The following is a 17,496-nucleotide window of genomic DNA, read 5'->3' on the forward strand; positions in this document are numbered from 1 at the left end:
TTTAAATGAATTTGTATTTGATAGGTTGACAATTTATAACATTATACACAATCATATTAAGATTTATCATCAATAAATTATTGGATATATTTTTTTAAATAATTAAAAATAAGGAATATCATCTTGTAATTCATTAAGAAGTTATATTGGGTTAGTACATTAAATATAAATATTATATATATAAAATAATAATAGACTTTTTTTTGAGGAAAAAAAGATAAAAACTTTAATTTTAAAAGATGAAACTGAGTTTTAAAATTGACCAGCAAGACGGCTCGAGCGCAGATGCAACCTTAACCTTAGCCGTTAAGTTTCAGTCGAGAGGACACGCGTACAAATCTTAAAAAGTACTATGAAAAAGTAGAGATAGCCTTTTCAAAATCCACTATATAAAAACAATAGCCAATGCCCTTCCCCTTCACTGCACCAACTCTTCGCCCTTCTGTAAAATTCCCTCAAAAGAGAAGAAGAAGAAAATACCAATAACTATCAGCTAACGATGAGTTATTACAATCAGCAACAGCCTCCCGTTGGCGTTCCTCCTCCTCAAGGTCTAGTTTTCACTTTCTTTTTTACATATTTATTGTTTTGCTTTATTATGATTGATTGATTGGATCTGGTTATCTGATGGATCTGATCGAGAACCTTTTTCTTTTTTGTGATTGAGAACTATACAGGTTATCCACCGGAAGGTTATCCTCCAAAGGATGCTTATCCACCACCAGGGTATCCCCCACAAGGATATCCTCAAGGTTATCCTCAACAGGGATACCCTCCGCAGGGATATCCTCCTCAATATGCTCAGCCTCCTCCTCCTCAGCAAAAGCAGAGTTCGGGTTTCGTAGAAGGCTGGTAAGTTCTCTCTTTCTCCATTCTATCCATATACGTATAGTTGTTTAAGATGTAGTTTCTGAAAGTGATGTCGTTGCACGAGTATATCTACCGTATATGGTCAGATCTACTCATCTAAGGATAATTCTGAATTCTGCAAAATTCAACTGAGCGCGAGCTTTTCGGGATAAAGAAGAGAATCACAACAGCCCATCACGATTACCGATAAAAAGGGGATAGGATTTTTTTAACGTGATAAGACTGGCACTTAAGTGGTCAACGTCCCGAAAACACCCCCGTGCCTAGTTCTTTTATTTCTTTTCTCGACGGTTAGGGGTTATTTCGGTTATTTCAGATTTTCTGCAAACAACTTCCTCAGTGTTCTAGAAAAGGGTGTTGTCGTCTTGAAAAAAATAATTTTAAAAAGGAAAACACGAATTGATTCATAATAATTATATTAAAAATTTTATAAATATGAAAAAAAATTGTCATAATTTGTATTCCATAAATATTAAAACTGTGGTCATATTTATATGAGATAATCGTCAACTCTAACCAGGATTACCTTGTCAAATGTTGGTGATGTTCGAAATTCTTTTGATTTAATAAGTTATGTTGGTGGGCATTGCAGTTTGGCTGCTCTTTGCTGTTGCTGTCTTCTGGATGCTTGTTTTTGACTACCTTTTCTCCAATGGCAGCTTAGAAAAATATTGAATTGATAGGAGAGTTGAATTCAATTACCATTTTCAAACTTCAATTTCAAATGTTCTTCTTTCCCTTCATCGCTTTTTTTCTGCTTAATAATTGAACCCTTCATTGGATTTGAACTCTTGTTTACATACACTGTAATATTAGGATCTTTTTCCTTTGTTCTATATATTTTTGGATTTTTATTGTTTTTCATGGCCGGCTGATTGATTTTACTGTTTTATACTTGGAAGCATATGAAAAAAAGAATCAATTAAGAAGTATAGAAGGGAACTTATGAAAAGAAACCACCATGCCATGGCATGTCAACAATTTGTGAGAACTTTGTATGAACTGTAAACATTAAGCGTTCTTTTTTATATTGTCAACACAAATATATAATGGAAATTACAAGCACCACCAGAAAGCAAGAGAAGAAAATAGGATAAACTATAGTAGTTGGTCACCCCAACTATAAGAGAAGGAAAAAGAAATTATTACTTTTAAATTTGGCATAATAGCAAATTCAACTCTCAATATTTATACTTGTGTCGATTTAGTTTTGGTACTAAAAAAATATAACCCTCAACATTTCTTTGTGACATATGTTTCCATTTTTGGTATGTTCTCAATCAAATTTAGCTGATAATTTTTTTTTTAAACTTTTTAAGTGAAACAGTTGTTAAAGTAAAACTATAAAAACGATCAAGTGACACAATGTATAAATATTGAGAGTTAATTTTTTAGAATTAAGACTAAATTAACACAATGTATAAATATTAAAGGTTAAAGTTACTATTATGCCAAATTTAAAAGCTACCACGTCATATTTTTGACAGACATTTAACTCTCATGACCAAAAACAACAATCAAATGGTTTGTGACTATTTTGTAACTTTTCATAATTTGGTGACTAAAAAAGAAACTCACCAATAGTTGGGCGACTATGAGTGTAATTTTCCCAAGAAAATATGGCAGCTCTTGGAACTTGGAAGGTAAGGAATTTTGCCCGTTGGAAGATCATTTGGATTATAAAAAATAAAAAATAAGGCCAACAGAGATGGGCATTTGGTCTAGTGGTATGATTCAAGCTTAGGGTGCGAGAGGTCTGAGTTCAATTCTCGGAATGCCCCCTTTCTAGTTTTTGTTTTTGTACCTCAAATTTTTAGATGTCAGACAACTTTCAGATCCATTTGTTTTGGAAATTCAGGTGTAAATGTCATTTACGATTGTGTCCAACTCTTGTATGATTTTTTTTTATGTAGTTAGGAGATCTTTGAAACTTGAAAGATTACATCTACATACTCTAATATGTATTAAATAAGGGATTAGTTCTAGTGATGATTATGGGGCGGGCGGGTCAGATTTATGCCCGCCCCAACCTGATACTCTATCACCATGTTCTGATTTCAACTTGATCTCGAGCTTAAAAATTTTTAACTCATCTTGAACCTGAACACGAAAATTAATTATACACCCGACCTTGATCCGATTCGACGTAAATTAACTCAAAATATTTTTAAATAGAAAAGACCATGCTTGCAAAAAACAAAAAGGAAGACTTGGGAAAATAGAATAAAATGAGGGAGGAAAAGAAACTAGTGATAAAATGATGTTGGTAGTGATAAAATTTAAGGATTTTTAAACCTAATTAATATTAAATATATATAAGGGTAATTTCACACTAAATCTGACCCGACCATTCTCTAAAGCTGACCCGACCCGCCCCAAAACCCGATTTCAAGAAGAAGAAAAATCTGACATTATCGAGTATTTTAACCATCCTAATCAGGTCCTGCATGTCCTACAGTTATCATAAAATCTAACATGTACAGACTGAAATTCAGCTTGAAAAGCTTTATACTTGGGATGACATTGTAATTGGCTTTCTGAATACCTGCCTAACTCTGCTCAATTTCGTTTTAAAACCAATTTGAAGTAGAAATAAAACCAGGTTGTCATTTCTAAGAGCACAAAAACTTGCAAACTACCAGTCATTGGTTAAAAGAAATTATAGAAGTTGGGAAACCCATGTTCTGCATATGTTTTGGATTCTAGTTGCAGCTAAAAAATATAAATTGACATTAAAATATAGATGAAAAATTTAAAGAGCACTATATATTGAACCAGGTCAAGGCTAGAATGTTTAGTCTATCGAAAATCAACGTGACTTCTAGGTGGAAAAGGAGCTAATAGTTATAAATTAAAGAGGTTAGAGATCAAAAATTGGGCATTTGGTCTAGTGGTATGATTCTCGCTTTGGGTGCGAGAGGTCCCGAGTTCGATTCTCGGAATGCCCCAGTTTTCATTTTTTGTTCCCAATCTCTGAAGATAAGGAAATGAAACAGTAAATAAACAACCAGTTTAGCAACCAAAAAAGACAATATCAGGGATGTGCCTTTTTCTTAATCTGGGTTTGATTTAAGAAGCGTGCCTATGGGTCATGCTGACCAATCACCAACCTATATTCCTCGGTATTGACTTCATATTCTACGGTGAGCCTCTCCTTTCATACCAGTATGCCTTCAACCAAAGCTCAAAATGGGATTTAAGCCTTACTCATCGGGATTACAGTATGACTTTACAGCTAAAGTTGTTGCACAAATACAAGACTTTAGTCTTCATCCTTCAAGGCCTGACAGTGAAAAGGTCATTAGGACATTGCTTTAGCCTTTATGTGAAGAACTCCTGCAAAACTGATAACCATCTAGTATGGTTATCCATGGAACACATCTGGATAAGCAATTCACCATGTATTCAAGTAGCCCAAAGCTCACTAACAATCTGCTGAAAAGGCCATCACGTAAGTATGTAATGGCAATACACATGAGCCAAGCAGGCTTGAATACTTGTAACAAAAAATGCAATGAGAAACTCTTTATCAACTAATTACTAAAAAGAGTGGCCAAGGTGGATTTATTTCAGGATGCAATTTCAAAAGCTTTGGGCATCTAATTGTAGCAGTAAAATGGTACATTGAACCACGTCAAAAGTAAGAGATTAGGACACGTTGGTTTTCCAGGAATGAGTTGATGGAAAATTAACCAAAGCCCATTGGAAAGACAATAATCAATAAATATGAAATCAAACGAACATTGGGCATTTGGTCTAGTGGTATGATTCTCGCTTTGGGTGCGAGAGGTCCCGAGTTCGATTCTCGGAATGCCCCAATTTTTCTACTTTTTGAAGATACTTAAAATAGACCAGTTATCTAATAAGTCATCCTAAATAAAAGGAAAATAAATAAATAAAACTGTATGAACTATCTTTGCATGTTGACTGACTGGCCTTCATCCCTCAGAAATCATTAATCACTAAAATGTGTTTATAGTTTATTAAAAATTAAATAAATTGTACAAAATATTAAAAATTAAAATATATACATGAAATTTGTAATTTTTTTTAAACGTAACAAATATTAAAACTTTAAAAAGTGTGAAAATAATTAAAATTTTATAAAAAATGATTAAAATTGTAAAAAAATTATTATAACAAAGAGATTGAACATTTACCTTATGCCCATGGATGATGGATTGGCGAACACCGGTTTCATACATTATTTGATTAATTAGATTCCACTGTCTAATTGAAATTTTTTCAATAAGATGCTCGGAAAATTTTTAATATATTTAATATTTTTTTATACTTTTTATTTTTTTTACTAATTTTTAAAATTCTTACAAGTTCTTTTATTTTTTTTATAAATTTTAAAATTTTAAAATAATTTTTACTATTAATATAATTTACAAATTTTTTCCCCAACTAAAGGAGGAGGAGAAGTTAAAGGTTATTTTCTCAAATGGCTGCTTGGTTTTTTTTTTTTTTATAATTTTTGTTATAACATAAAGAACAAAAATGAAATAAAGAACAAAATAAAAAAGATGGTTGTTTTTTTTTTAATAATTTTTTTAAAAAATAGACACAAATTTTTTTTAGTTTTTATTTTTGTCATTTTCTAATTTCCATGACAAATGTCACTGAAACATCATAGTCAATTAAAAGTTTGAAAATAAGGATTATGAAGGTAAAACTCAAAGAACCTGTAATCAACTATGATCATTATTCTGCATGACAAAAACTACAGTACAGTTTAATACTGACTGAACAGGAAAAATAGCAGAATATATCACGTAGAAACTTGGAGAAGCATAATCTGGTCCTGGGAATCATGTCGAGGTTCCACCTTGAATCTCTGAGACACTGAAGAATTGGCTGCTTCAACTGGGTCACTGATTTTCACCTCATATTCTCCATGAAAAAGGGAGGCCTCAAAGAAACCAGCAGCATCCGTTTTGCCTTCTACCGTGGCCTTGATTCCCCATTCTTTCAACAGCTTGTCCACAACATCCCCAGTCGCCAAGTTCTTGAAATTATTATCAGTCAAGCACATACGGTAACATCCGTTTGGGTTCCAGGCAGACCATATTATCATTCCGCTAACACCAGGGTGGCTATGTCCTTCTCTCAAAACTTGTTCCAAATATATTGCCTGCTTATATATGATAAAAAATAAAAAATAAAAAAAGCCCCACAAAATTGCTTATATTTGAATGCTCATGGTGTGTTAATATTGTTGAACTCGAAAGTTACCTGATTGGAGCCGCTCTGCACATCTATTTCCGTTAGCCAAATGGGCAAATTGGTGGCAGCTAGAGTGTCAAGAGAAGATCTTATGTAAGGGAGGCTTGGGACGTCAAAATGGCACTCTAGGCCAATAGCCATTCGCTTAGCTTCGGCACCCATGAAAGTTTGAATATTTTTCAGTTTTTCAAGGTATTTAGCCGGCGTTGATGCAGCATCTCCCTTCTGCTCTAGGGTATTGAATTCATTCATAAACAAAGGTATGGAGTGATCGATACCGGCGGCCATTTTGTAGAAGGTGGCGGAAGCATCTGGGCCGAGCTTACTTTCGAAGAAATTAGAGTGCAAATTCTCATTAACAACGTCCCACCCGATTACTTGACCCTTATATTTAGTCATGATTGAGTTAATCCTTTTGTTAGTTGCTGCCGAAAGGTCGTTGGGTTGGAGAGAGGGCACCCAATTTGGTTGGTAATGAGGATCATCCCAGAAAATGTTGTGTCCTCGTACCGCAATATTGTGTTGTTTCATTAATGTCATTATGGAATCTGGGAGCGAATAATCTTCCTTTCCTCGGACTGGTTCGGTGGTGTACCATTTCATTTCGTTCTCGAAGGTTGTATGGGTAAACCTGGAAGTGAACCAGTTTTGGTAGCCAACGTTGTCGAGGATGCCCTTGTTTACAGCACAACCGATTGGTTTCCCTGAAGCCTTTTGGTGGATGGAAATCTTGGAGTTCACTACGGGATTCCCTTCTGCTTCCACACGGATTCTTACCCTTCTCTTTGTCTGCAAAATTAGACCCTCCATCCATTATGACTTACTTATTACTTCTCTGATCTCTCTATATATATTGTATATATTACCAGTCCCAGTAGAGTGACTGACCTTCTCAATGCTTTCAACATGATGAGACATCCACTCTTCTTGAGTGAATGGTTGCAAGGAGACGCTATCCACCCAGACTTCAACCGAGGTGTTATCGGTCTGAAGAAATCAGTGAGTTACAGAATCTTGGAATTTGGAAATATATAACTCTAGAAAAGAAATCCCTATGAAATAGTTACCTCAAAGAAAAGCTCAGCAGGGCCTGAAGCATCCACAGTGAGGCCACCTTTGAGCATAGACCAACACTTGGACTCGGCAACTGTTTCAGCAGCGCGCTTCAACCCGGTAACTGTTCTAAAGACTGCCCTCACGAGAGCTTTCTCTTCACTCACTTGAACCCAAGCTTCATTTACCCACCCACAGAATCAAAAATATATAAGTGTCCAATACATACATGCTGGACATAGGTGTATGCCAAATATTAATATTGAATAAAAGCATTTTGGATAACATAGATAATACCAGAGAAGGTATAGAGCTTGCCGTTCTCCAAAAAAAGCTTCTGAGAGACACTGTCCTGGAAATGGTTCCGTTTACCAGCCACAACGAATTTGTTGCCGTCTGATTCATTTCGATGTTCAATTACGGCATTCCCAAATGTAGACCATCCTATCAAACCCTCATTTAACTCTGGGTTCTTAATCATGCCTCCGCCATACTGAGCTTTATGAGGTTGTGCCAAACACTAGAGTTTTTCCCAAGAAAATAACTATTAGTGTTATTATCATGAAGTGTACAAGTAAATAAAATATCCAAAGGGAAAACTTGAAATACCTCAATGCTGGCTGTATAATCATAGGACAATGCATTCACTTTGACGAGTCCTGAAAACAGCGGGCTCCAAACTTAGTCGTACCCTTTTTTGTAATTTCCTTATTATGAACATCAACAATATTTTACCCTGAAATATATCATTGGCTCTAATAACCAAACCTGACAAAAGGATCGATAATGGTAAGAACAGAAGCACACTCTCTTTCTGCCAAAGCTCCATTGCTGTGTCTTCTTTTACCCTGAAATAAAGTCAAATCAATCGCATAACTAAAGAAATACTTGAAAACTACTAGTCCATACCTGAGACTGAATGTAAGCTTCGATTAGGATTGGGTGAGAAAATCAAGGCTGAAGGGCTATACACACACACATTGTGTATATATACACACACATTTGCGTAAAGTTCTGGAAACACACCTGTGCTTTCTTTTTTTTTTCTTTTTTAGTGTGATACATTTTAGGAAAATAACTAATTTATATACTTAAAATTGTAAAATATACTATAAAGTACTAAAAAATTTTTGCTAGTTTTCAGCTTTGCAGGATTTTACAACTTAATCAGCGGAGGCATTTATAACATACTACATATTTAGAGGAGATAATTGCTATTTTTCCTTATTCTTAAAATGGAATTTTGTTTTTCCTGTGTTTCTGTAACTATGTCATCACGATTTACCTCGTTTAATTTGTTTACTAATAATGTATGGAGTTGATAAAATATTTATCCATAATTTGAAATCTTAGACGATTCAATTTTAATTCAGTTGGTATCAATATTATCGTCGGTGTAAGAGAATCTGAGTTATCCTCTTATTTAAGAGTTCGGGATGGACTATAAGTAATTCTAGATATTGTATCAAAAAAATAAATACTAGGAATCATGATATTACACTAATATAAAAGGAAGTAAATCAAAAAAGAAAATTGAAATCCTAAAATTTGAACCAAATATTGGAATTTTTTTTATGCTCAATATATATATTATTTTAAAATATTTGAGATTGTCGGTATTTAAGTTCTGATTATTAACTTAAATGTTAAGTGATTTATGACGACATATCTGCTTTTTTTGATACAATGTCTAGAACTACCCATAGCTCCTCCCAATCCGTAAATAGGAGGATAATGCGCTTTAGCGCACTCAAACTCACGTCCTCCTTTATTGACAATAATGCTAATGCCAGTCAAGCTAAGACTCGATTGGCAATGAGATGTGATTCTTAAGAATGTGATTGATGGGAAAGTTCCTTATACGTTGAAGAGTGTTTATTAAAATCCCAAAAAACTTACATTAACATGTTCGGTACACTCAATGCTTTTTTTGGGAATGTATTAAACTCTACAAACTTATTCTTATTAAATAAAAGATAATAGACATGCATTTTAATATTTTCAATATTTTTTATCATTAACAAATATTTAATATTTAATTATAATTTTTTATTTTTAACCAATTATTGAATTAATCCACAATGTATGATTTGCTGACATTTTGATTGAATTTGTTACATGAATACATATGAAAATAACTTATATATATTAACTCAAGATTGTGAAGATGCAAAATTTGTAAAATTTTCTTCATTATATTGTAGGTATAAATTCAAGTATATTCCTATATTGCATATATATGACTTGAAATTATCTTGATACTAAAATTTGGAGAATGAATTGTATGAAACTGTGATTCCACGTCATCTCTATCCCTTTCCAATAAGTAAATAACAAATCAGATTTTTTTTTCTCCTGATTTTTAACTGTTTTCTCCTGAAAAAATTCAAATCTAATTAAAAATGCTAAAAATCAGGAGGAAAAATTTGATTTGTCGTCATTCACCTATTGGAAAGGGATAGGGATGACGCGGAATCATAGTTTCATACAATCCTTTCTCATAAAATTTGATATCGATGAAAAAATATATTTTAAAAAATATTTATAACAAAAGAAATGCATTGATTTTGAATCTTAATCCTAAACCCAATTAAAAAAACCGCTACTTTTGTCTTAGCAAATTCTTTTTACTTTCCATCGATATGGGAAAATAACTTTCCCACTAATTATCAAGCGAATCACATGAGAATACTAAATATTAAAATCACATTCTAACCAATTAAATTTCATGAAAAGTGATAATTTTTTATTTAACGCTCTCTTAATATAAGAGGTAAAAATGTCTATATAATATTTATATATTATTAAATATAAGTACAAATATTCAACAAGTGAATTAACATTAAAATTAAAGATTTTATGAAAAGAGCTAATCGTACCAAATATTATTAAACTATGACTCTCATTTTAAATTGGTCTCAAACTTTTAACACATTATAATTACATCATTAAATTATTGATGTTATATCAATAAGATCTGTCCATTACTCAAATTGTTGATTTAACCGTTAAATGAAACGTCGGATCTATTGTGACACAATTTAAAATAAAAATTTTAAATAAAAATGAGTACTATAAAAGTAGATGTTGTAAAAATCTTGATTTTGATGTTTTCAAAGCTCTTACAAAAGCTATCATTCACCCTTTTTTCTTTTTACTTTAGTTTTAGTTTTTAATTTTAAAATTATGCGACAATATTTTACTTTTCTTTAAAATTTTTATTTTAAATCATGTCACATATGATTTTACATGTCATTTAATGGTTAAATTAATGGTTTTAATAACAGAAAGGCCTAATTGATTTGACATGGATAATTTAAAGATTTAATTAGAATGTTTTAAAGTTTGGAGAGGGATTATATTTTGGGATGGCTAGTGCAAAAATTGAAGCTAATAAATAATAATAGAATTTAATATAGTGATTAACTTAATGTGCTTAAAGGGGTTGTGCCGGCGAGAATAGCAAGCACAAGTGGATCATGTTTTCCAAGAAACGAACTTTGTAGCAGATTACCTTATAAAGACATGTTTGGTTGAGGAAACCATCACTCAACAGTTTGATGTGGCACCTGAAAGTGTTGAACACTAGCTTCGAGAAGATGAGCAAGGGTTACAATACGTGAGTTAACTAATATTTTTCGAGATTCGTGACTATTCTTATTTAAAGTTTAAATCTGTGAATCTAATTAAAAAAATAATGTTCTTTACCATTGCACCCAACACTTGTTTTTAATTGTAGAAAACTTGTGCATTAAAATGTAGTCTTATTATTTCTTGATTATTGAAATTTTTTTTATTTCTCTTTATATTTTCTATATTTTAGAAATTTCGAAATACAGAAAAATGTAAATATTTATTTTCAATAAATATTTAAAAATTATTGGAAAAATAATATTTTTGTGTTAACATAAATTTCAATTAAGACTAATTCATCAATTAGCGAAAATAATAAAAATAATTTTTTTGTTTTTCTATTTTTCACATATTTTTAAAATTCAAGTTTAAAATCACATGTATTTACTAAAACCAAGTGAAGCATATTTTCTCACATTTCCTTGGTAAAAAATCCAACTTTTCTTCAACGACCGAAAGTTATTGTTTCTTATAATTTTGTTGCACTTGGACAATTTTCCTCATCTTTTTTTATTACAAAGAAATTGAGTGCCATTTTCAGTATCTCCCACACGTTGTAGCCTCATACCTAGAATCAGTATTAGCCTCATTTTCAACGTGCAATAAAGGAATAAAAGAGTTAATATTGAATGGATAAAATGTGGGTGCTTCTCAGTTTACGCTACTACTAAATTTGATCAAAATATGTGGTAAATAAAGTAGAATAAGAAATTTGGAGGTGTGAACCACTCTTTATTATGCTTATGGGATATAATTAAGTCACAAAGGGAAAATGGTAAATAACATCGGTTTTTTTATATAGGTATTATATATAGCGACCTTCACCACCGTAAGTCTACCTTCACTAACTTCTTAGCTTCACCTCTCATCTAGCTCTATAGTCGACACGTGAGGCAATCACTTCTAACAATTGAGCCACTTCGACAAAGCAACCATCACATATCACCTACATACCCCACACCCTAGGTGAATAGAGATGTGCAAACGGTTAATAAGGCCGGTTCAATTAGCTTTTTCAATTTAACCGACTTATAACTGTCTTTTATGTGTTATAAAATATAAATATATTTAAAATAATTAAAAATATCAAATATTTAGTCGGTTAAGTCAATCGGTTTGATTATGAAATTCAATAATAGATAACTGAACGATATAACCGAATAAACCAACCCTACAATCAATTTAACCTCCAAAATCAATTAAAATGAAATCGACTTTCAATAAAGTCAGTTTTAACCAACTTTTTATCTCATTTACAAGTGATGCCACGTTCCCACCTGACAAGTATCTTGGAAGCGAGTAGGTGGCCAACCAAAGGTAGCCTCGTATCCCACCATGCCCACCTATATAAACCCTCTATCACCTCAAAGAAAGGGTTTCCCACTCGTCTTATACACCATACTCTTTCTCATTTTACCTATCTTTTTCCTCTCTCTCTCTCTCTCTCTCTCTCTCATACTTTTACCGTCTTCACCACCAACATAGTACGACTCTTTGCCCAAATAAGGTGAACCATCTTGATCTACACTATCACCCAAAGACCAGGTTAGAAGAAATTGGATTAGTGAAACCAAGAGTGGTCATGTCATTTTTTGAGTCAAGGTTGTAGGAAATATAACAAGTGAATGATTTGGTTCAGTGGTTAAGTGTTATGCTTGTGTGTGAGAGGTTATGAGTTTGAATCCTTTGCCTTGCATTTTTGCTATTTTTGCCTAAACCCCTATCTTTAAATTTCTAACTTAAAAATCTATTTCGCTCAACTATTAGCAGGAATGAGCTTATTGGTTCAATGGTAAGGTATTAGCTTACCCTTTGGTCTTGTATTTAAATCCCTACACGTGCAAATATAAATATTTTTATTCCTTTGCATTGTGCCACACACCTGTTGTTTGGTGTTTTGATTGGGGGTCCATTGCACTTCAATTTTTGTGTAAGTAGCATATATCCTTCTTCCTCTATCGAGGTTTTTTTTCGTTATCTTGTTGATAAGTTGAAGGATGTGGAATTATGTTCCTCGTTTAAATTATGTTGGTTTGTTCTAGGTGAAGATCTCAAGACATTCAACCCTCTAGTAATTTAGTTGTTTCGTTAGTTGTTGTTTTTGCAAGGGTAAGTAATATTCGCCATTGTAAGGGTTGATTTTTCATAATTGAGTTTGATGGTTGTGTTGATTTAATGAATCAGGTTTGGTAAATCATTGTTAAATGGTTAGTTTTAAATAATGTTTTAGGTATTGGATTCTTCGTTATGGTGTTTGCATCGAAAATTGACCAGGTGTGTGACTCGATTATATGAAAACAACGAACGACGTAAATCCGAAAAGTAATTTTTCGACGTCACATGGCCGTGTGGTAGACTGTATGGTAGATCGTTTGGGTCACAAGGTCGTGTGGGTCATACAGGCGTGTGTTATGTTGTATGGGCCACACAGGCTAGGCTAGTTGGGTCGTGTGAGCCTATTTTTTGGAAATTTTTACCTAGGTCCCTTTGACTCCAAAATTCGTAATTAGACTTTCTGCAGGGTCCATTTGGCTTATATAAGACTTTAATTGTGACATATGTTAATATGTGTTTGTATGTGATATAGGTAAAGTATGTGAAAAATATATGTACAATTTGTGTTCTGATAACTCCGAAAGCATGATTACGTATGAAAAGTATCATGACATCTGTTTATGGAATGTATGTGTTAGTTTATTTTTGCATGTGCATCGGGATGGGTTTGATATGTGATGGAGGAAGCGTATTCTGGCAGTATTATTGCAAATTCGACGGTTAAATCGCAATATCTGTCTGGCAGCCCAGCTACATACCACCAAGTAAATGTTTAAGAGATCATGCTGTGAAATAGGTGTTTTCAAACTTGAGAATTTTTTTAAAACTCGTATGAGCTTAGCTAAATTAAGATTTCGAATCATACAATTCCGAAGCTAGATTTTAGTTTTTCAAATGAATTGATGTAATTACTTTAGATTTGGCCATAACATCTGGGCCGAGTGTGAGGTGTTACATACACCATTTTCTGCTCCACGCCACATCATTGTATCAACAATTTGTGCAGTGAGTATGGATAGACATGACTCATTCCACCACTAATATTCCCACAAACCCAGAAGAAAGAGACTAGGATCAACAACAAACTCAAACCTAGCTACAAATAACTTAAAACCAACCCTAAACTAGTACCAAATAACAACATACTAAGCCATAATCTCAACCAAGCAACCTTCAAGATCCCCATCATGCTTATGATCCTCATCATCTTTACTATGGAGGTTATTCTTAATACGACTAATACTCCCACTCAAATATTATGCTCAGTATCAACATACATAAAACTCTATTGTATTAGGGCAATACTAGTGCCTTTTAAGGCAAGCAAACCTCACAAAATCCTTATCGTGTTTACATTAGTTCATTAAGATGCAAAAAAAGATTAGAATATTGGAGGAAAACTCTTTACACAACAAGGATTGTATTAGGAGCAACAAAAGCGCCAATAAGAAGTTAATTAGAGAAACAAAAAATTGAAGAGTTAAAATCAGGAAGAGAATCTCAGCAACAAAACCCTCCACCTAAGGTTTAACAAAAAGAGACAACTTATTTTTTTTCCCAACTAGCAATGCAATCAACAACATGGAGTGAATCTGATGGACCCTTTATACCAACCACAGGAACACAATCTGCAAAGATAGGGATATTTTTTTGAAGAACATGTGCAAACACTATGGAAGGAAATGAAAGAATTCATAATGCAAAACTTATTAAGTGTCCTTGGATTAGGGCACCGGAAATAGTTGCACAATACATGTCGTCAACATTTAAGTTGTATAAGGAGGATTACAATGCTCAAAGAGAATCATAGCCTTTTCAATGACCCTGAGAGATAATGTTGGAGTATGGTACTTGTCATTGCTAATAGTTTCTATCCACACCTTCAACGAGTTAATCAATTTGTCTATGAGCAATTTTTGGCTAATAAAAAATTACAACAATCACCACCTTATCTTAAGTCTATCGAACACCAAAATGACAAACCTTTAAGAAAGTTTGTTTGTAAATTCAATGCAACAAGTATGATAACTAAAGGCATAATTGATGAATGGACAATCCAAGCCTTTATAGCAAGTATCAATCATCTACATAAATATGACTTAATAAACGAGTTGCCAAAAAGATTATCCACATTGCATGAAAATGAACTATGAGTATTACAATTTATAAGTTATAAATTAAAACGAGTTCGTATTTTAGGTTATAATTACCGTTTTTATTATTTTTCTAAAAAACTATGCTTAATATAAGTTCGGGTTACTTGTCCGGGTCAAATCGTGTTTGAATCATTTTAGATTTGGGTTAGTTTCGTTGGATGTGTTTAGGTTGTTGAGTTTTCATGATTAAATTCGATGAGATCAAGTACAAATTTAGATTGATTAAGTCAAATTTTTACGATTTAGATCAAAATTAACAAGTTTAGCTAGGTCAATACTTTGATAGCACAAACAATTTTGACTTTCTCAACACGCTTTTAAAATTTTGATCTAAATTTTTTGTCAACGACAATTTTAAAATTTAATTTGAAATTACATCCAACAATTTACTAATTGATTAATTAATCCATTAATGTCATAACTAGGCCTGTTTGTAAGTTAGATCAGATTGAATTTATACAAAGTATTTATATCTATTTTTTTTATATAAATCTAATTCAACTTGAAATATGATTTCACCTTTTTACCTAAATTTAACCCTATATAAAACCTAACTCGGCGTGGCCTGATAATATTTTACCATGTCTTCATTAAATTTACTTTTTAACCATACATTCTTTAGTGTTATCATCATCATATTATGTTAAATGTAATAACTAATAGCATAATTTATAAACATAATTATACATAAAGATTGCTAGTATAATTTGCTGAGATCTTGCTGACTTATTTACATCGTTTAGTGCGTGATTTTATTAATCAATATTGTCCAAGTCCTCTAGGTAATTAGTGCTAAATATTGAGCATTCACCACTTGGTTTGACTCTTTATATATATATATATATAATAGATTGATTTATTATTTTTAATTAGATTTGTTTTTAATCAATTTATTTGATTTTTAAATATTTTATATATACTTTTACAAAATAAATTTCAAATTTTGATTTTCTTTAAATAAAAAAAATAACATTATTTAAAATTTGAGAGAGAGAGAAAAATAAAATAGATAATAAAAATGAGTAAACTTTGCAAATCAAAATAAGTGCAGTAGAATTTGAGAGAGAGAAACAAATATTAGAATGGATCAAAAAATAAATATTGAGAATTGAAATAATTAAATTGGAAAAAAAATCAATACTATTAAAACAGGTAATAAATTTTTATGTTATTAGTTTAAAAACAAATTATAAAGTTTAAAAATATATATTTTAATATAGAGATGTTTTTATTTTTATGTCTAAAAAAATATAGGGATTTGTATAAAATATTAAGGTATTTTAATGAAAATTAAAATCAATAATAATTAATACGTCCAAAAATAGATTACGACAGATTGCAAGAAAAAAAATAAAAAAAAAAATAGAAAAACGTGTTATTATTGAAAGGAAATTTATTAATGCCTTCCTCATTTTTCTCTATCACATTATTTTTATTTATTTTCCTTCTCATATAATGCATTTTTAAAATAAATCAAGTTTTCATGAGATTACTAAAAATACTAAAATCTTAGTTTATCATCCTTATTCAGATTAAATTTATTTAAAAACATTTCATATCTAATATCGACATAATCTTATCGATTATAACTTAGCTAAACAATTAAAATTTACATGAGAAGTACAAAAAAATATATATCATTCATATCCTCGGTCAGAATGTGTGCCACATTGGGATGGTCGACGGTTACGAGCCATATTTCTTCTTGGTTCAAGTTGTATATTAGCCTCCTCGCCTTGATCGTTATGTCTTTGTTCGGGTACATGTTGTGGTCTCGGCCTCTCATCTTCTTCGCCTTCGTCTGTGGTTGGCTTCACGGTTGCCATTGTGTATCCTCATTCTAACAACAAGTGGTTGCGAAGATGTTCCACATTGGTAGAACAATGATCCCGGAGGTGTTTGCGACACCGCCGGCGTAGGGGTATAACTATATTGTGTCCCATACATTGATGGCAAAACAATCGGACTTTCGGTCAACCTATACGTCGTCACTGGATCCGTCGTCGTCTGAAACATTGATGGCATCTGCGTGTAATATGTCGAGGACGGAGGTCCAAAAATAAAATCGAGCATCAATGTAGAAACATAAAAATGTAGTGCCACATGTGGTGCTTGTGTAAAAATGACAAGGTTAGTATAAAAACTAGAATAAGTCGAGCCATACTAACTAGGGGGTGGTGCGCTCATCGATGTGGGTTCTTGCGTAGGTGTAAACGATGGACCCGCCATGGCAGCTGCTCCAAACCTTGGATGTCTAGGCGCCTATCGTGGCCTCGTATACAGTTGTCTACCCCTCGCCTCTTCCGTTAGCAGATATGGTTTGCCATGGACCCTAAACCATGGCATGTGGCCTCACAAGTAAGTAAAAACTCGTATCTTACGTTCCAAATGATGATATTGCTTGTGGAATGTAGGCTAATACTCATTTGTTCTCTCTCGCAAGTCGATTTGATGTAGATCTTCGATTTCTTGGGGTGCTGACGGAACCAATTGCCTAAAC

The 17,496-nt window shown here is 32.5% G+C and overlaps 2 protein-coding genes and 2 non-coding genes across 4 annotated transcripts; 3 read left to right on the plus strand and 1 right to left on the minus strand.

The window, feature by feature from the left end:
- The first annotated feature begins 247 nt into the window (after positions 1–247).
- On the plus strand, positions 248–1,734 carry LOC107916538 (cysteine-rich and transmembrane domain-containing protein WIH2). The gene is made up of 3 exons (XM_016845810.2): positions 248–551; positions 678–852; positions 1,463–1,734. Exons 1-3 carry the CDS (start codon positions 500–502, stop codon positions 1,506–1,508), a joined length of 273 nt encoding a protein of 90 aa, XP_016701299.1. The 5' UTR covers positions 248–499; the 3' UTR covers positions 1,509–1,734.
- A 2,012-nt stretch (positions 1,735–3,746) lies between these two features.
- Positions 3,747–3,818, plus strand: TRNAP-UGG (transfer RNA proline (anticodon UGG)). The gene has a single exon. It is a non-coding gene; the product is annotated as a tRNA-Pro (tRNA).
- Positions 3,819–4,615: 797 nt separating this feature from the next.
- Positions 4,616–4,687, plus strand: TRNAP-UGG (transfer RNA proline (anticodon UGG)). Its single transcript has one exon. It is a non-coding gene; the product is annotated as a tRNA-Pro (tRNA).
- Positions 4,688–5,450: 763 nt separating this feature from the next.
- Positions 5,451–8,111, minus strand: LOC107917579 (endo-1,4-beta-xylanase 5-like). Its single transcript, XM_016846904.2, has 8 exons — positions 8,062–8,111; positions 7,921–8,000; positions 7,762–7,811; positions 7,450–7,672; positions 7,167–7,330; positions 6,988–7,086; positions 6,109–6,888; positions 5,451–6,007 (listed from the first exon to the last, which is right to left on the minus strand). Exons 2-8 carry the CDS (start codon positions 7,979–7,981, stop codon positions 5,645–5,647), a joined length of 1,740 nt encoding a protein of 579 aa, XP_016702393.1. The 5' UTR covers positions 7,982–8,000; positions 8,062–8,111; the 3' UTR covers positions 5,451–5,644.
- Between the last annotated feature and the right edge of the window lie 9,385 nt (positions 8,112–17,496).

This window comes from Gossypium hirsutum, chromosome D12 (assembly GCF_007990345.1).
Source record: "Gossypium hirsutum isolate 1008001.06 chromosome D12, Gossypium_hirsutum_v2.1, whole genome shotgun sequence".
NCBI classification, from domain to species: domain Eukaryota; kingdom Viridiplantae; phylum Streptophyta; class Magnoliopsida; order Malvales; family Malvaceae; genus Gossypium; species Gossypium hirsutum.

Coding starts and splice junctions, on each gene's coding strand:
- LOC107917579 (XM_016846904.2), bottom strand. CDS start 7,981: ATGGAGCTTTGGCAGAAAGAGAGTGTGCTTCTGTTCTTACCATTATCG. Junction 7,331..7,449: donor CAAGCTCTATACCTTCTCTG/GTATTATCTATG, acceptor GGGTAAATGAAG/CTTGGGTTCAAGTGAGTGAA. Junction 6,008..6,108: donor TGCAGAGCGGCTCCAATCAG/GTAACTTTCGAG, acceptor ATATATAAGCAG/GCAATATATTTGGAACAAGT.
- LOC107916538 (XM_016845810.2), top strand. CDS start 500: ATGAGTTATTACAATCAGCAACAGCCTCCCGTTGGCGTTCCTCCTCCT. Junction 552..677: donor TGGCGTTCCTCCTCCTCAAG/GTCTAGTTTTCA, acceptor AGAACTATACAG/GTTATCCACCGGAAGGTTAT. Junction 853..1,462: donor TCGGGTTTCGTAGAAGGCTG/GTAAGTTCTCTC, acceptor TGGGCATTGCAG/TTTGGCTGCTCTTTGCTGTT.